Here is a 19,596-nt window from a genome sequence, read left to right on the forward strand (position 1 = left end):
GCTCACTAGTCTCGGGACTGGTTTCCCCCTCACCGTGACCACCATGGGTCTCCTAGCCGACATCAACTAGCATTAAATATCTTAATGATAGACGGGTTTTTTTTTTTTCTTTTTTTTTATGATAGTCACACAGAGAGAAAGAGAGAGGCAGAGACACAGGCAGAGGGAGAAGCAGGCTCCATGCACCGGGAGTCTGACGTGGGATTCGATCCCGGGTCTCCAGGATCGCGCCCTGGGCCAAAGGCAGGCGCCAAACCGCTGCGCCACCCAGGGATCCCTGTTTTTGTTTTTGTTTTTGTTTTTGTTTTTTAAGTGTAGTTGACAAACAACGTTACGTTACTTTCAGGTACACACGTAGTGATTTGACAATTCTGTATATTACTTGGTGCTCACCATGATAAGTATAGTCACCATCTGTCACCATGCAACATCATGACAGTATTGTTGACTATATTCCCTGTGCAGTACTTTTCATCCCCCTGACTTACTTACCTTATAACCAGAAGCCTATACCTCTTAATCCCCTTCACTTATTTCACCCATTCCTCCACCCATTTCCCCTCTAGCATCCACCAGTTTGCTGTATTTATAAGTCTGTTTCTGGGTGGTGTTTTGTTTTTTGGTTTTGGTTTTGGTTTTTCAGGATTTTTTTAAATTTTATTTATTTGAGAGAGAAAGAGAAAGCATGACAGGGGAAGGAGCAGAGGGAGAGGGAGAAGCAGACTCCCTGCTCAGTGGGGAGCCTGATGCCAGGACTCGATCCCAAGACCCTGAGATCATGACCTGAGCTGAAATCACAAGTCTGATGCTTAACTGACTGAGCCACCCAGGTACCCCAGTTTTTTGGCAATTTTTTAAAACTCTGATATGAATTATTTGTGCATGACCTTGGTTTAAAAAAGAAAAATCGATTCACTGAGGACCCATCGAGGACAATGCCATTTCTCCTAGCTATTTAGTAAAGTTGTGGCATGTAGAGGAGAACTAGGACTCAGTGGGATCCTGGAAAAATCTTGACATCCTTGTTCTAGAGTTACTGGTCCCAGTCTTGGGGTAAAGTCCAGATTGAGACTGTTAAAATCCCTAGATGGGTCACTCATATCTTTAGGAAAAATCACGTGGCCAAATACTGAAAGACCCGAAGTCAGGCTCGAGTCCTTGTCATCTACGTTGTCTTGCTTACTGGTCTCATCCAGTTCCTCCTGACTACAGATTCCATCTATATGCTGATAAGTACCAAATTCTTCTCCCCAGCCTCCATCTTCTCCTTGAGCTATGTGCTTGTCCAACTGCCTACTTGATCTCTCCACTTGATACCAAATACATCTCCTGCGAAATGGATCCAAACCAGGGCCCTTGGTTTCCTTCCCATCCAGATCTGTCCCTCTCCTTGTTTTTTCCACCTCCGTAACTGGAACCCCCCGACCCACACCTGGGTGCTAAGACCTAGGAGTTGTCCTTGGGTCCTCCTTCCATTTTCTCTTCTACATCCAGTCCCCTAGCAGGTCCTGTCAATTCTGACACTCCAAGCTTGAACCTTCCCCCTTTTCCATCTCCCTAACATAGCCTAAGCCACGGTTGTTTAACTCCTAAACTACTGCAAAAGCAGCTTAACTGCAACACATGTGAGTATTTGTTTCCAAGTAGTTCTGTGGCAGGGCCAGGGTGGCAGGGCAGTTGGAGCAGAGAATTGCAAAGAGCATTGCTGGAACAGATCCAGCCTTAGGTTGATAGTTGTTGGAACTCTGTGAAAGGCACACGATGGGATTCACCAGATTGTCTCCATCTTTCGGTACATTTTACATTTTCTACAATAAAAAAATTGGAAAAAAAAAAAAAAGGAACCACCTAACTGCATCTAGTTGCTTCCACTCTTGCCCTCTTTACAGTTTGTTCAGGTTCTACGTATTTTGAAAAGCATAAATGACAGCATATCACATCTCTGCTTAAAATCTTCCACTCACTTCCCTTTCACACTTAAAATATCCAAACTCCTGCCCCAGCTCAGGGCCCTGGGTGAAATGATCCTGGCCTGTTTCTCCATCCTCCTCTCGTGTCCCTCTCCCTCGCTCATGCGTCAACCACACAAGGCTCCTTTCTGTTCTTCTGATACCCCAAGTTCCTGCCTGCCTGAGTAGCCTTTGCTGATCACCCTTGGCCTTCATCATATGACCCTGTGTCATCTTCATTACGGTCTGATCTGTTCTTGTTCATGAGTTTGTGTGTTCACCCTGCAGGGTAAGCAGGGGCCTTGTGCACCACTGTGTCTCCAGCACCTGCAGCAAAGCCCCAGGTTCATGATGGGTGCTCAGCAAACATTTCTTTTTTTTAAGATTTTATTTATTTATTCATGAGAGGCAGAGACTTAGGCTGAGGGAGAAGCAGGATCCCTGTGGGGAAGTCCCTGATGTGGGACTCAATCGCAGGAACCTGGGATCATACCCCAAGCTGAAGGCAGACACTCAACTACTGAGCCACCCAGGCATCCCTCAGCAAACATTTCTTGAATTAGTACAGAAATAACTAGAATGAATGAGCAGTAGGGATAGCCAGGTACCAGCCTTTCCCTTGGTAAGATTGTGCTTTTGCCTGTATGATAAAAACCCTAAGTTGAACCAGCCCCTCAGAGATACCAGAAACAGCTGAGCTGGCTCTTGCCTGGATTTCCAGGAAAGCAGGATTGAAGCAGAAGGGGAACTGGATTGGAACACACCACACAAATAGGCAGGATGTTAGAGTTGTTTTCAGACAGATTTCAGAGGAGCATGAGATAAGCCCTCCTCCCATTCAGGCATTGGGGCTATAAAGCATCCCCTCCGGTAGAGGCTCCCAGGGAGGAAACAGAGGAGCCACTAGGGTAGATGGGTAAATGGGAGAGGATGGAGGAAATCAGCAGAGGAGGAGATGGATTAAGTCAAAGTGAGACCATTGTCAGATGGCTGCTCCAAAAACCTTCTGCTCCTCCTGCAGGTCCGGGTGCTAGAGCTGGAGAATGACCTGCAGAAGGAACGTCAGAAACTGGGAGAGCTTCGAAAAAAGCACTACGAGCTCGCTGGTGTTGCTGAGGGCTGGGAAGAAGGTAGGCCTCTTTAAGGGCCCCGCTTGGACACCATGAGGGCAGGGTGCGTGTGAGGAGGGCTTTCCCCTCAGACATGACAGAACGAGGTGCCCTTCAAGTCACCGACTTCCCCCCTCTTCACTCCTAGAGCGTGTTTTCTCTTCAATTGTAGATAATCTTAAAGCCCAAAACTGGCATAAATTGGGGTGAATTGAAAGCTTTTGTTGTCACCCCTCAAGATCTGAATGCTGACCAGCGAGCTCCTCACTCACTAGCCACCATTCCCAGTGAGCCTGGCACGCAGACAGCAGAGTAGTGAATGAATGAACGGCAGCCAGTGAAGAGCCAGCAAGGGGACCACAAGCCCCTGACTAACTAGAGCCAGCAATGGGGAGCAATGGCCATGCTATAGAAGGGGTCAGGGGCTAGAAATGGAGTTGAGTGGGGGATGTTGGGCCCACCAGCCCAGAGAGGCTTTCTTGCCTGGAGTCTTCTGCTTTCCCATGTGCCCAAAGCGGCCAACTTCATCACAACCAGGACTGCTGACTCTCATGGTCTTGATCAACTCTGGGAGCCAACCACAGACGCATACCAGCCACTCCTGGATGTGTAACTCAGGAAGGTAGAGGGTTATGAGCATGAGGTATTTGAGAGCCCAACGCAGTGGCTGTTTTTGTTGGGGAAACAAATGCATGCATACATGAAGTGCTAGGAAACAAAAATCATCGTTGCTTTTCAGGAACAGAAGCCTCTCCACCTGCGCTGCATGAAGTGGTCACCGAGAAAGAATAGAGCCATGCTGACACCCCACACCTCCGAGTGTAAATCTTGTGGCCCGTCTGTGTGTGTGTTATTTTCCAGCCATAGCCCAAACCCTGGAGGGTCCCCGGTAGCAGCCACACCACTCCCACTGTGCCAGGGACCCCAGTGCCGGGGACCCCAGTGGCCTTCCATGGAAGAGGGGGACCTCCCTCCCAGTCCCGCCTGCTGCTTGACCCCTAGATGCTCAGTGACCTTGTCTGAGGGGCTTGCTGTTTCCAAGAGCCTGGTGAGGGGCCATCTCATACCTTTTCTTCTCTGTTTTCCCCTCAGCCTTTTCTGTTTCACCATCTGCACCAACTCGTGAGCGTCAGAGGGCTGGTGGGCTGCACACCAGGACGCAGGGCCTGAATCTTTGCCGTCAGAGCAGCACGAGCGTCCTCGCCAAGCACGCCAAGGCAGCTCTCCCCTCTCTTGGCAGTTCCATGGATTCCTACTGCTTCTTATGGTGGTTGGTTGGGTTTTGTTTTTTTTGTTTTTTGTTTTTTGTTTTTTTTTCGATTTTCTTCTTTCAGCGTTCCCTCATAGAACCACCTCTCCCAAAGGGAGTACCCCTGGAGCTCTGAGCCACCAGGGGCCCCTAAAACAGCAGTTAACAGCAATGGTGCTGCTCAGGCTTCACCTTGGTGCTCCAAGCCAGCCTCCATGCTGAGTGTCCTGCTGAGCGAGTAGGGGTCAGCCGAGGCCACTCCCCAGGGGCAGGCACCACTTCTCGGCCACACTTCCCTCCAAAGGCAGAAGCAGAGCGAGTGCCTTTCCTTCCCAAAGTGAGAGCCCGGCCGGAGGCCTCTGTCCACCTTCACAAGTGACAGGGGCAGAGAAAGCGGGAAAGGAGGGGTGCATGCGGCCCAGGTCTCAGGAGCACTTGGGCACTTCTTGTGACCAGGCTGAGAAACCTTATCACATGCTTGAGTGTGCTGGTGAGAATAGCCACACTTCTTCCCACTGGCATGAATTTTCCATGCCACCTCCCTTCAGACCCAGGCAGGGCCCTGAGAGGGAGTGTGTGAGGGCTTTCCAATTCCTCTCTCCAAATGTCCGCCTTGGCATCCTCTTGAACCTGAAGAAGATAGTTCCATGTTCTACCTAAGTGACAGACCCAGAAGATCAGGCCAACTTGCTCCCAGCAGGAAAGAACTGTGTGCTTGGTTTGGTATCTTTAATATTTATCACTAACCTCCATTTGGCAGCGGCCTACAGAAAGATGCTTTGAGCAATCAGGATTTGAGGTGTGCCGATGGCAGGGCCGCATTGCTGCCCCAGGTCATAAGTCTTAAAGAATCAGACACACGGCCAACATGCTTCCCAAACAACCAGCCTAGACGCTGAGACAAGTAGGTTCCTCAGAGCCTCTGAGTCAGGAGACTGAGAGAGGGGGACCATTGGCTCTGAGCCCTTGCAGCCACACGTTCCAGGCCCTGGCTGCCTGGACCGGATGAGGACAGAGGGCTCATTGATAGCTTCCTAGAGGCGGGCAGCCTGACACCCCTTGTCCACCTCCAGATGAACCCCAGCATTTAAGTGACCTTCCGATCTTGGACAAACAGTGTCTTCCTTCCTTATCTGTAGCAACTCCTAGGTAGAAGCCAACAAGTACTTCCAGGACCTGTCCCAAAGGAATGTTGCTAAGTGTTGCTACATGACAGGTGGCAAGGCTCCTGTTTGATCACTGTGAATCAGCCCCCCTCTCCCTACCATTGCCCTCCTTCTCTGTGCATTTTCTAGGTAAGGCACTCAAAAAACAGTCTCCCATTAGCTCAGATTCCAAGACTCAGACACGCAATCTCCACATTGGGCTAAAGAGGGCTCAGCAGTAGAAGATGAGCAGTCTTAATGTTTAACACGTCTTTGGGCTCAGCATTTTTCCATCTGAGGCTCAGAAGGAGTGGTGTATGGCACCCTGGCCCAGTTAACACCAATTAAGCCAGTCGATATGTTCTCAGAATTGGTTACCATTTCCGCAGCAGACTAGTTCTCACTTCCAGAGTCTCAGCCAAACTGTTGTGCTCCAAATTACCAGGGGTGGAAAAAAATCTAGTATATCGGACCACACTGGGATTCTCAGAATGACACTCCCTCTAAAAAGAAGCCACGGTCATTTTTAAAAACCTTTGCGGACTTCACATGAGTTATGAAACAGTGAGGAAAGCAGTTAAACGGGAACACAGGCTAATCCCATCTGGCACGAGAAGTATCTGTCAGATGTAGTGTGATTACGTCTGTCATCGCTTGCCTTAGAAGCTAGCCCATCCTCTGGCCAAAATCAAATTGTCCCATCTTGGCTTTTCTAAAAATGAATGTGTTTCTACTTGGTGCGAAATACCTGATTAAAACAGGAATCACATACTGAGGCTAAAAATGAACCTCACAGCCTCTTAAGGTAGTCTCCCAGCATCATTAGTGGCTGAAGTCCCATGGGCCAGGGTACATAGGTCATAGTAAGGCAGGACAACAAAATAATGGCTTAGGACTGAAAAGAGGTCAAAATACAGCCTCTGATTTCGACACTGAGTCGAACAAAAATCAGTGTCTCTGATTTAATTATGGTTGCTCTAATATCTCTAGAATAAGGATATGTGTGTACATAATAAGGAAACAAAATAGAAAAGACCTACCTTTGTGGGGTTATTTTACATCTGAGTCAGGAGTTGAAATTAGACTGTAAGTGTAGATTGTTGGCTGATTCTGCTGCTTACAGCAGGAACCCTAGGATCCTTCCTGAATCTGAGTCCCTAATCCAGTGGCTGGAAGAACCAAACATTGTCCAGAGCATCCTTTCTTGGAAGTGTTTGAGCTGCCAAGTCAACACCAGGGTTTACCAGGTACCATGGGGGTCACAGTGCATGTCGTTTGTTCAGGCAGGTTGGTTTGCTTCGGCCCCTCACTGGTGAGGAGCTGATTCTGAGCTGCTACCTGGGAAATGCTCACTTCGTGGCCAGCTCCTTGGTCCGGAGGGGTCTCCCGGTTCTACTCACCCGGGTCTTTAAAACCGGTAAAGTTCTTGCTACCTTCTACCACCTTTGCCAGTCTCTGGAAATCCTTCCTGCCAGTGAAAGCCTTCGATCCTCGCATTGGCCTTTCAACTCGACCGGCTCTGCCCTGTCTCTGCCATCCTCGGTCCCCCAGAGACCACACTGTCTGTAGCATAGACGACCACCACCACCACCATGGGCCTGCCAGCCTCCACCACAGCAAACTGAGCCAGCTCTCTGCTGCTCACGTCCCCTTTGTCTCCCAGGGTCAGACCAAATGCACGATCACAACCCACAGTGGTGGCACAGCCTCTCACCCCCAGGAGCCAAAGCAACGGAAAATAATTGGTTAGATGCCGTTGGGTCCGATTCTGAGAGTAGATCATTTCCAGACATGTCTTTCAGGTGACCCTCAACTACCTCAGTTTGAAGGCCCTAAACGAAGCTGATTACTACTCCTAGGGACAAACCGAGGGGGTTCAGATAAATCTTGCTGATAACTTATAACAAACTCTCACATTTAGGTTCACAGGGATAGGTTGGGTTTGTTTTTCTTGTTTTTAACCTTTCCCCCCAATTTTCCATTAGAATAGTTCCTATAAATGAATTTCATTCTTTCACTGAGTGCCTACCTTCCCAGGGCAGGTAGCCACTGGCTTTTGTTCCCTTCCAACAATACTTTTATTATGGTATTAAGACCTTTCTTTGTATAATACATTGCATCTGTGTTTTCAATTTTTCAAATAAATATTTCAACCTGGCAATGGAGAGTAGTGGTGTTAACTGACCATCCAAAGTGGTTTTGGGGTCGGGGTCCCAGTGAAAAGCCTACACTTCTATCCTGGGGTCCACTGAATCCCACTTAACCTCTGCACCTCTTAGAGTAGGTCTTAAAGACAGGAATACTTCTGAGGAATACAACTGCTGTAGAGAAACGGGTTTGCACAAGGTAGTCATGCTCCATCCCCTATACACTCTCCTGTCCTTGGGAATGATCAAACAGAACATGCCAAAATCATCGGTACTGTAACTGATCTTGACAGCCAGGTCTGTGCATAAAGTCTGGCATCTCAGGCTATGGATATGCCTTTCTCCACCCTCAAGATGCAAAAGTAACCTGTCACCTTAAAATTGGATGAGACGGTTGCTGCTCAGGGACTGAAGCTGCCAGTTACAAGGGGATTCAGAGCAAGCCAGTCCGTCTGCCAGAGGACCTGCAGAAGGAGCTGATGAATGGGTAGGGCTGGTTGTATGGTGACTTTTCATTATCTGCAACCTCATGCTGCTGGTGCATTAACCCAAGGGGACATCCAAGGGAGGGAGATGGGGAAGGCCCAGGGATGATAAGCAGGAGAACTGCCCAAATGATTCCTCCAATAAGAGAAGGACTGCCCAGTGGTAAGATGATTTGGATGAATACAGAAATGGGAAATGGTTGCCTACACCTGGGATTTTCTGCCCCCTGCAGCAGAATGCAAGTGTGAACCTGTTCCATCTGAAGCACCATTGAGTGGACAGACCTTGGTCACAGCTCTCTTTTTAAGACTTTATTTATTTGTTTGAGAGAGATGGAGTACAAGCAGGGGGAGAAGGAGAGGGACAAGCAGACTCCCCACTGAGCGGGAAGCTGAATACAGGGCTTGATCCCAGGACACTGAGATCATGACCTGAGCTGAAGTCACACGCTTAACCAACTGAGCCACCCCAGCACCCTGGTCACAGCTCTCTTACAGATTGTTCCAGGGCTCAAGTGTGAAGTTGCATCCAGAAAGCCAGGCAGAGGACTTCCTTGAGTTCTGAAGTGTCTTCCAGGGCTCAGATCTGGCCCGGGCCAGCTGTGCTCTCCAGGCAGGGTGTCTCTTCTCTTCCAGGTGTACTCCAGCCCTCAGCCCTCCCCAACCTGTACATGACCTTGACCAGATGCCCCAGAGGCTCTTGGTACTCAGCCTAAGGGGTCTTCCCAGCATCCTGTGGCTGGGCCCCAGTTCTAGAAAGGCAACTTGGCTGGCTGGTCACTCTGGCCAGCAGAGCATTGTAAGGAATCATGAGATTAGCCCCCTAGAGTGATACTAACATGCCATTAAAAAGGGGCATTGAGAGGTGGGAGTTAGGGTTTTTTGGACAGATGAAATTTGTTTGGGGCCTAGGGGTGACCCTGCCAAAGTAAAAAGGAACAAAGGGGTGGACTGGCCAAGAGGGAGGATAGCACAGCAGAAATCTGTGCTGAAGGCATGCAGCTGAGATGTTCTGTACTGTCTGTCGTCTGAAGTGAGTTCATCTTGCCCACCATGTTGTCCCCAGTCTCTAATGCATTCCCAAACATACAGTAGGCCTTCCAGCATTTGGGGGTGAATATGAATGATTTCTCTTTTTACACTGCATTCTTAGTTATACACACATGTGATGCATCCATTTATTGTGTGAGCACTGAAATTTTCAAAGATGAAGATTTTCTGTTCTTCACCCTCACACATTATGTGTTACCACGTCTGCTCTGTGGGGCTCTGGGGATGCAGCAGAGGGCAGAAACACACCCACCCTCTGGAGCTCACAGGCTATTCAGGGAAACAAGTAGGATAATCAGGGAAACAAGTAGGATAATCAAATAGTCAGAAAAATGTATAACTCCACTTGACCTTGAACAACACGTTTGAGCTGTGGGGAGTCCACTTATACGTGGGGTTTTTTTTATATATAAATACGGTACAGTACTATAAATGTGTTTTAGGAGTCTCTTAACATTTTCTTTAGCTACTTTATTGTGAGGATACAGGATGTAACACATATGCAAAATATGTGTTCACCGACTGTCTTATGTTATTTTTAATGCTTCTGGTCAATAGTAGGCTATTAAGTTTTGGGAGAGTCAAAAGTTATACATGGATTTTTAACTATGGTTTTTCAACCGTGTGGGAGGTCTGTGCCCCAAATCCCCACATTGTTCAAAGGTCAACTCTACATCTAGAGTAGCACAGTCTCAGAATGCTCTGAGAGCACAGGAGGACAGTTATAGGGAAGTTTCCTTGAAAAAATGAAAACTGAACAAAGGTATACAGAATATGAGGAGGTATTGACTAGGCAACAAGGGAGGGAAAGCCCATTCTCAGCAGGAGCTGTGTATGCAAAGGCGCTGTGGGCCATTGAAGGAATTGAAAGACCATTATAGCCAGAGCAAGGTCGTGATCTTGGGGTTGTGGGGTCAAGCCCCACATGGGGCTCTGTGCTTAGTGTGGAATCTGCTTGGGATTCTTTCCCCTCTTCCTCTCCCTCCGCCTGCCCTCCTTATGCACTCACGTGCATACTCTCTCAAATAAATAAACAAACAAACAAACAATAAAATCTTTTTAAAAAAGAGAAGTCTGGGCAGAGAAGCAGGAGCAGATCATACAGACAATGGAAAGCAGTTGATGGGCTTTAGGCAAAAGAGCCTCAAACCATATATGCATTCCAAACAGACCATTCCAATTGCTGAGTGGATAACAGACCAGAGGGCAGGCAGCAAGAATGGATGCACAAATTCAGTGAGGAAGTTCCTGCAGCAGTGCAGGCAGAGTGTGGTGGGAGGTAGACAGTGGCATTGGACACTGGGAGAAGTGACAAGCTAGAAGCACATGTAAAAGGCAAAATATTTGGGCTTTAGTTTCCATAGAGGGTACAGGAGAGGGAGTCTCAGGTTTCTGACTTGTAGAACTGGTGTGGGGTGCCATCCACTCAAGAGAGAGAGAACACAAAAAGAGGCTACGCTTGGCGCAGATATTAGGTCCTTAGCTGAGATGCCTCTGAGCATCCAGGTGAAGATGTAGGGTGGGCCCTGGAGCTCAGAGAGGTCGGAGGAGATGGGAATTTCATGGTAACTGGAACCATAGCTGAAGTGGCCAAAGAAGAGCATGAGGAAAAAAGAGTCCAGCATTGAGGCATTTTCATGTTCAAAATAGTACAGCAGGCTGAGCTGGTCAAGGAGCTGGTCAAGGACCTTTGAAAGACCAGCTTGAGAGGTAGGAGGCAAATCTGATGAATTGACACTTGAAAATGAAGGGGGGACAGTGTTTCAAGGAGTGACACGAGACTGCCAACTACTGCTGTTCTGAGTGCAAGTTACAAGCAGATGCTGTAGGATCTGTTGATTGAGATCACTCCCAAATGGGAAGACCGGGAAAGGTTACATTTGGACTGTAACTAATCCATAAAGGATAGATCAGATATCAATGGGTAGAAATTAGGGACAAGGTTATAGCAGGTGCAGGAAGATGCCACAAAAGATATAAATGTGAGGAAGCAAGGTTAGGAAAACAGCTATACTCTGGTTTGGTTAAAGCCAAAGCTATACTCTGGTTTGGTGTAAGCAAAGAGATGGGAGATACAGCTGAAAAGGTAAGTTGTGGCCGAGTTAAAGAAAAATTTGACTCCCAGGCTGAGAAGTTTCCATTTTGTTCCCTAGTGAGCCCATCTCTTATCCTCACCTTCTGGGTTGATCTGGTCAGACTGGCCAACTGAAAGTACTTTTTTTGACATTCCATAACATGGTCCACATTCCCTCGTTTACTTATTTTTACATAATCTCTACACCCAATGTGGGACTTGAACTCATGACCACAAGATCAAGAGTCACGTGCTCTTCCGACTGAGCCAGCCAGGTGCCTCCTGCCCGACACTTCCTCCTCAGTCCCCTTTCCACTCTGCCTTACACCTCTCACAATTCCGTGAGCCTGCACCAGGCAATCCCACAGGCACCTCGTTCCATGTGTGCCCTGAGCATCTTCTCTGAGCCAAAACTGAGCCTAGCTGTGACTGCTAGCATGGCAGCCCTGTTCCTGGAGAACGTGTAAGTTTCTAGGTAAGTTTCTAGTAAATGAGTAGGAAGCCTCTGGGACTGTCCTTCAAAATTTCTCCTGAAATCTCCACATCTCTTCTAATTATATTTTCTTTCTGCAAGACCAACATTTGAAATAAATGTTGAAGACTAAATTGTATTCAATTCCTATATGGTCAAAAACAACTAATATTACAAAAGGCATGTCCTCTCTAATTGTGTTGCCTCTGCGAGCACTGCTGAGTTCCCATCACATGCTAGACACTGTAGGAGGGAGAAAAATAAGCAAGAACTGGTCCCTTTCTCAAGGACCTTCCAAACTTGGAAGGAAGATAGACGCATACATTAGAAACTGAAGTATAATGTGAAAGAGATGAAACAGTCAAGAAATCCAGCGGTAGTCAAAGGAAAGGGAGGGATGAGTCGATAACTTGAGGTAATGGCATCAGGAAAAATGTTTTTAAGGGTGTCTGGGTGGCTCAATGGTTGAACATCTGCTTTTGGCCCAGGTCATGATCCTGGGGTCCTGGGATCGAGTTCCACATCAGGCTCCCCACCGGGAGCCAGCTTCTCCCTCCGCCTCTCATGAATAAATAAAATCTTTAAAGAAAAAATGTTTTTAAGAAGATGGAAGCATGCTTCAAACCTAAAACAAAGTCAGAGGAGGTAGAGACTGAAGTGTTACTCAGCCGTTAGAAATGACAAATACCCACCATTTGCTTCGACGTGGATGGAACTTGAGGGTATTATGCTGAGTGAAATAAGTCAATCGGAGGACAAACATTATATGGTCTAATTCATTTGGGGAATATAAAAAATAGTGAAAGGGAATAAAGGGCAAAGAAGAGAAAATGAGTGAAAATATCAGTGAGGGAGACAGACCATGAAAAACACCTAACTCTAGTAAACAAGGCAAAGTGGAAAGGGAGGTGGGGGGGGCATGGGGTGACTGGGTGACGGACACTGGCGGGGGCGCTTGATGGAATGAGCACTGGGTGTTATTCTGTATGTTGGCAAATTGAACACCAATAAAAAATAAATTTATTATTTAAAAAAAGAAGTATGGCCAAAAAAGGAGGAAAGCTATAGCACATTCCTTGAGATGCAAATTTATTCATTCCTCCCACAAGTTCTTATTCAATGTCCACTGTGTCGAAGGCACGAGGGATGCGGTGCCAGGGACCGGTCTGCCCTCTGGGAGCCTGTGAACTGGTGGGGCAGCTGGCACGGAGCCAGTGTCATGCAGGACCCAAAAGTACATGAAAAAGAGGACACAGCAAGGGAGCTAGTACATTCAAGGAGGTCAGGGAACACTCCCGTGAACAAATGACATTTAAGCTGAAACATGAAGAATAAAAGGTGGCGGGGGTGGGGGGAATACTCCAGGCAAAGCTAACAGTGGTTGAAACACTGATCATGACAGATGCCTGTGTGGACAGAACATGGACAAAGTGCCAAATTGTAGGAGGTCTTGAGTGCCATTGGGAGGATTGGAGGCTTTATGGTGGGAATTGTCAGTAGGGCTGTGATGTGACACCAGCTATCATCTCCCATCTAAGTAGCCTCAATAGACTTCCAAATCTCCTACCTATGCAGCTCTGCCCCCTGCCAAACCATTCTCATTCTGTAGCTAGAGTAACCAACATTCCTAAAGTTACATCTGCTTTTGCCACCCTCCCTTCTTAAAACCTTTCAATGGCTTTTGTTAAATTGAGGTGAAATTCACATAAAATTCACCATTTAGTACATTTTGGACATTCACACTGTCATGAAACCAGCACCACCATCTGGTTCCCAAACATTTCCATCTCCCCAAAAGAAAACCTCTCATTCGCGGTCACTAGTGCCCTACTCACCCTTCTCCCCAGACTCTCAAATCTGTTTCTGTCTCTATGCAACAGGTATGCCAGATGGTGTTATAAGCCAGGGAGGAAATTATGAGATATCTAAACACTCAAAATGTTAAATTCTATGGATACATATATACCCAGGTGTATGCAGAAAGAAAATTTATGGTTGTAGTTGCTTCTAGGAGAAGCGGGAGGGGGTGCCACAGAGACAGGGAACAAAGGAAATTTCATTTTTATCCGGACTGTCTTCTCTTGACAGGGATTGGGACATGCTGATATTCAATAGCACTTTGGCATATTGAATATTTGAAGCTGAAGGAAACTGCAAAATGGCATGTACAGGAAGGACTTTCTAACCTTCCTCTGAAGCAGGTCATGTGAGAGGTACCCTTCTTATCCTGGAAAAAAGGAACATCTTTATCTCCATGTGAGAGATGCTCAGAAGAATCTGAACAGACCATCCCCACTGTTTCCCCAAGTTTACTGCACCCAGCTCACACTTTTCTTCGTCCTATCACATTTTTCCATAATTCTCCACTCATCATCAAGCCTAGCATAAAAACACTCAGGTTTGGGTTCCCTGGGTGGATCAGTCAGTTAAGCATCTGATTCTTGGTTTAGGATCAGGTCATGAGGGCAGCCCCAGTGGTGCAGCGGTTTAGCGCTGCCTGCAGCCCAGGGTGTGATCCTGGAGACTCTGGATCGAGTCCCATGTCAGGCTTTTTGTATGATGCCTGCTTCTCCCTCTGCCTGTGTCTCTGCATCTCTCTCTCTGTGTGTCTATCATGAATAAATAAATAAAATCTTTAAAGAGGGATCCCTGGGTGGCGCAGCGGTTTGGCGCCCGCCTTTGGCCCAGGGCGCAATCCTGAAGACCCGGGATCGAATCCCACGTCGGGCTCCCGGTGCAAGGAGCCTGCTTCTCCCTCTGCCTGTGTCTCTGCCTCTCTCACTCTTTCTCTGTGTGTGACTATCATAAATAAATAAAAATTTTAAAAAATCTTTAAAGAAAAAAAAAGGATCAGGTCATGATCTCAGGGTCATGGGATTGAGCTCTGAGTCAGGCTCTGTGCTCAGCACAGAGTCTACTTGTTCCTTTCCCTCTGCTCCACCCCCTACTCATGCTCTCTCTCTCTCTCTCTCTCTCTCTCTCTCTCAAATAAATAATAATAAAAACACTCAAGTTTAAATGCTTCTTTAGGTTCTCATTCCCACATCATGTAAAACTGAAATTAAATAAAGTTGTACATTTTTCTCTTGTTAATCTGTCTTCAGTTACAGGGGCCCTAACTAAGAACATAGGAGTGTAGAGGGAAAAATACCCTTTCCTCCTCCACAGTTTCTGGCAACCACGAAGGGACAGCTGGCATACTTCACTTGATCCAAAGCAAGTAGATGTAGATGAAATCATTTACTAGAAGAATGGGACTGAGTGGCAAGTTTGTGGCTGACTTTAGGAAGTTTTTGGGGAAATGCTGTAGTTAATATGACAGCAAGGTCACAGGATGGTGAAAAGAACTTCCAGTCTGCAGTATGAGCACAGTGCCACTAGAAAGCATGCATTTATGGAGGAGTGATGGCACAGTTCTTTGTTTTTCACTAGCAATATTTAGAATCTCTACAGCCAGGCTGGAGAAAAGACACAGTCTGATTTCACAAGGGATGGAGATTGGCCAAAAGGGCAAAGTAAAAACTCACTGAAGTGAGAACTGAAATGATTGGTCATGATATCCAAGCCATTTGGGAAAGGAGGAGAAGCCGGAGAGCTGCTGGTTAGAGCCAGAAAGATCTACAGGCTGGAATGAAGATGAAAAGTGTATTTGTAGAAGAACTGGAGGAATGTTAACTAGTTCCAATAAAATGAAGGAGCAAGAGAGGTGACAAAATCAGTCTATAGCAGGAGAGAAGAATTTCAGAGTTTGACACCCCTCACCCCCACAAAGAGCTCTTCTTTAATGCTGACACTGGTAGGAAGATGTTAGCTGCTCAGTTTTAGCCAGTTTAGCCATTCTTGGGACAGAATGATTGGGGTGGGGAACCCCCCTTATCAACTGTTTAAAAAAAAAGTGCCTGTTGGGTCTGGCTTCAATCTAAATGTGCCATTTCCCAAGCAGTCTTTACAAAGGTCTGGGCAACTTACAAAGGAACAAAACAAAAACCCAATGACTAACCATGGGAAATCTCCCCCACAGACAGGTGCTCAGTTCCATGGGGTGGGGGTGGGGGGGCGGTCCCAGAAAATCCATGCACCTGCAAAGGGCAGAGCCGAGGGCAGATCTGGGCTCTCATAGTTCCACAGCCTTGGAGGCAACCACAGCCCTAGGAGACATGGATTCCTGGAACTGAGTAGATTTCCCCCTCCTGTAGAAAAGTCATCGAATTCGATTTCGCAGGCGTCCAAGTCTAGGACCCAAGGCGGGAACTTCACTACGCGCGCCTCCCGCCCAAAGACTCGCGAGACACACTGCGGGCAGGGAGCGGCCTAGCCCTGCTGCCTGGCAATCGGCTTCCTCACCACCTGCTCTCGCGGGAGCCGTCCGCAGTGACGGGAGACAAGCGCGCGCGGTGCATGGCGGGACCACGCGGCTTCCGCCTGTTGGGGGGGCGGAGGGGGAGCTGGCTGGCCAAGGAGGTAGGGAACGAGTCCTCGCTGGCCCAGGCTGGAGTACGACTGGGCCTCCTGAGCCGCTGCAGCCGCCTGGGCGGGCCGCCACCCGGAGGTGCGCAGGAGGTACGCCCTTTCCACGCGCTGCGGCCACCTGGGCCTCGCGCAGCCCCGAGGCTGGGTCCTGGGCCGGCCGCCTGTACTTCCCGCCTGGATGGGTGCTGGACGCACAGCGCCGTGTGTCTGGGTCCGCCTGGCACGTCATCGTCCTGGGGTGGTTCCGTGCAAAGGAGGTCCGCAGGTTTGCTGCTTAGCAGTGGCTGCAGAGCTTGATTCCTGTGGTCCCGGGGGGGTCTATGATGCCACTCCTTTGACGACATCGGGGCTCCTCCCCTGGTTTCCGCTCCTCAACTCAGCACGGCTGTCTGTGTTCTGGGTTCTGTTCTTGGCACTCGTTTGACAGCCGGTGGTCAGCTGGCCCATCTCCCCAGTTACCAGGATTGTTTACGCGGCCCGTAAATCCCCGCGTCAGACAGGACTTCCCTTGCGAGTGCTGGGGCTGCATTTCATCTCTTTGTGAGGCAGCTTTATGTGCCTTTCCCTGGGTCTCAGACTGTCTAAATCTGAGCTGGTGATGTTCGCTTCCTCTCCCAATCTCCCCCACTTCCTGTGTGTTCACCAGCTAAATCACCGCAGTCACCGAGGCACGAAACTCTCAGGTTTGACTCTTCATGATCTTTCAGGCTTGTTAGGTTTCTTTTTCTTTTTTAAAATATCTTATTTATTCACGAGAGACACAGGCAGAGGGAGAAGCAGGCTCCCCGCGGGGAGCCCGATGCAGGACTCGATCCCGGGACCCCAAGATCACGCCCTGGTCCGAAGGCCCGCGCTAAATCGCTGAGCCACTCAGGGATCCCACGCTTGTTCTTTGTTCTGTTTCTACATTTAGTTTTCTTCTCTTCAGACTAGATCATTTCAAAGGACCCATCTTCAAGTGTGCTGATCTTTTACTTCTCAAATCTGCTGCTGAGCTCCTATAGTAAGCTTTTCATTTAACCGACTCTTCAGTCCAAAATTTCTTTCTGGTTCCTTCCCATAATTCTTTCTTTTCATAGATATTTTCATCTTGTTCATCTGTTGTTTTCCTGATCTCCTTTAGTTCTCTGTCTGTGGTTTCCCGAGCTCACCGAGCACATTTAAGATGGCTGGCTTAACGTTTGGGTTTAGTAAATGCGATGTCTGGGCTTCCTTGGGGATGGTTTGTGTCAAATTCTTTTTTCCCTGTGGATGGTCCGTACTTTGCTGTTTCATAATTTTTTGTTGAGAACTGTACTTCCTAAATGTCTCCAAATGTGATTTTCTTAGTCATCAGGAATTGCTAATTTTTGTTTTTTGAGGCCTGGAACCGTTACCTTTCCAATTTATTTTTGCAAAATGTGTACTTTGTTTCTGTTTAACTGCTGAAGTTTCTGTTTCATTTTATCTTCAGTCAGTAAGTGACCTGACATAGATTTCCTTGCATGCCTGACTCGAACTTGGGGAGTAGGGAAAGGGGATTCTGACTCTTCAATCCAGTAGATGCCACCAGAGGAAGCTGTTGCTGCTGAGGGGGCAAATCCAACGCAAGCATCTGCTGGTCCTCAGGGATCCATCAGACTGTCCTAAATGCATAACCCCAAATTTATGGAGGACAGGGTTTCTACTGCCTGCCTCGGTGTCAGCCAGCTTCTTCAGGAATGTAGGCTGCTGTCCATACAGCTGCAGCATGTCTGTCTGAGGAAAGGGGGGTGTTGGCTGGTTTTCACATGCTGCTAACTTGTGAAAATTCAGCAGCCTCTCCCTTTATTTTATAAGGACTCCTCTGGTTGTTAAAAGTTTCTGGTTGGGGATCCCTGGGTGGCTCAGCGGTTTAGCGCCGCCTTCAGCCCAGGTTGTGATCCTGGGGACCCAGAATCAAGTCCCATGTCGGGCTCCCTGCATGGACCCTGCTTCTCCCTCTGCCTGTGTCTCTGCCTCTCTCTTTCTGTCTTTCATGAATAAATAAATCAATAAAATCTTAAAAAAAAAAAAGAGTTTCTGGTCGTGTTTCAGAGTTCCAAAATAGTTGACTCTAATTACTTTTCCCCACTCAGTGGCTGTTTTGGTGAAGAGCTTCCTGCTTTGCCATTTTGTGTGACATCACTCTGAGTAGTGTTTGTTTTGCTTTGTAATTTAAGAGTCTGTTTTTTAATTTTTTTTACCTACTTATTTAGAGAGCACTAGGGGTGGGGGGAGAGAGAGTGCTAAGCAGGCTCTATGCTCAGCACAGAGCCCGATGCAGGGCTTGATCTCACGACCCTGAGATCATGACCTGAGCCAAAATCATGAGTTGAACACCTAACCAACTGAACCACCCAGGCAGCTTGACAATTTTTTTTTCAAATTGATCTGTTTAGACAGTTTACATTTAATATAAATTTTAATTGGTTAGGATTTAAGTCTGCAATTTTACTTGTCTGTTTGCTCCCTCTCATTTTTTGAACATCTGTTTCCCTTTTCTTGCCCTGTTATGGGATACATGAACTTTTTTTAGTATGCCACTTTAATATTTCTAGACTATCAACGTAGCTCTCATTTTACGGATTTTTAGTGATTGCTATGCAGGTTATATTATACACACTTATGAATTTACGAGTATTAACCTTTGAGCAGTTCCCATGGAATGTAGAAACTTTACCACCTTTAGGTCCCTTTTCCTTCCTTTATGAGATTGTAGTCTTAAATATTACCTCTAAATACATTGAGAACTGCATAAGATGATGTTACAATTTTGCTTTCATCCATCAAATATAACTTTAAAAATTCAAGAGATTATATTCACCCGGATATTTACACTAAAAATGTTTTTTTCATTCCTGATATTTCAAGTTTGTTATTTCCTTTTCATTTGAAGAACTTTTCCTGATCACTTCTTTTTTTTTAAAGATTTTATTTTTAAGGTAATCTTTACACCCAATATGGGGCTAGAACTCACAGCCTGAGATCAAGAGTTGCACTCTCACAGAGCCAGCCAGGTGCCCCTCCTTGATCACTTCTTTTAGAGCAGTTCTGACAGTGGCAGATCATTTCATTTTCCTTCATCTCATACTGTCTTTCCTTCATTCCTGGAAGATATTCTCACTGGATATAGAATTATAGATTGTAAGTTCTTTTAGCATTTTTTTTGGAAGATTTTTATTTATTTATTTGTGAGAGACACACAGAGAGAGGCAGAGACATAGGCAGAGGGAGAAGCAGGCTCCCTGTGGGAAACCAGTGCAGGACTTGATCCCAGGACCCCTGGATCATGACCTGAGTCGAAGGCAGATGTTCACCCACTGAGCCACCCAAGCACCCCTCTTTTAGCATTTTAAAAATGTTTCCACTTCGTTCTTCGTGGTTTCTGATGAGAAATTTTTAGTCATTCGAATTGTTCTTTCCCTGTGTTTTCCTTCCAGCTGCTT

The 19,596-nt window shown here is 47.1% G+C and overlaps 2 protein-coding genes across 7 annotated transcripts in view; both read left to right on the forward strand.

The window, feature by feature from the left end:
• The window catches only part of HIP1 (huntingtin interacting protein 1), a 158,037-nt gene extending 150,424 nt beyond the window's left edge, over positions 1–7,613 (forward strand). For 3 of the 5 annotated variants that reach the window (XM_072837424.1, XM_072837428.1, XM_072837427.1), the window contains exons 30-32: positions 2,971–3,079; positions 3,798–3,879; positions 4,151–7,613. In XM_072837424.1, coding sequence (XP_072693525.1) covers positions 2,971–3,079; positions 3,798–3,850 — 162 coding nt within the window. In that variant the 3' untranslated portion in view covers positions 3,851–3,879; positions 4,151–7,613. Of the gene's footprint in view, positions 1–125; positions 213–2,970; positions 3,080–3,797; positions 3,902–4,150 lie in introns of those variants that run through there. The other 2 variants (XR_012035925.1, XM_072837425.1) reach the window with 2 other exon arrangements.
• Positions 7,614–16,139: 8,526 nt separating this feature from the next.
• The window catches only part of POM121C (POM121 transmembrane nucleoporin C), a 49,856-nt gene continuing 46,399 nt past the window's right edge, over positions 16,140–19,596 (forward strand). The window contains exon 1 of one of the 2 annotated variants that reach the window (XM_072837431.1): positions 16,140–16,240. The gene's annotated coding sequence lies outside the window, so the exon portion shown is untranslated. Of the gene's footprint in view, positions 16,241–16,681; positions 16,834–19,596 lie in introns of those variants that run through there. The other variant, XM_072837430.1, reaches the window with a different exon arrangement.

Source organism: Canis lupus, chromosome 8 (assembly GCF_048164855.1).
Source record: "Canis lupus baileyi chromosome 8, mCanLup2.hap1, whole genome shotgun sequence".
NCBI lineage: Eukaryota > Metazoa > Chordata > Mammalia > Carnivora > Canidae > Canis > Canis lupus.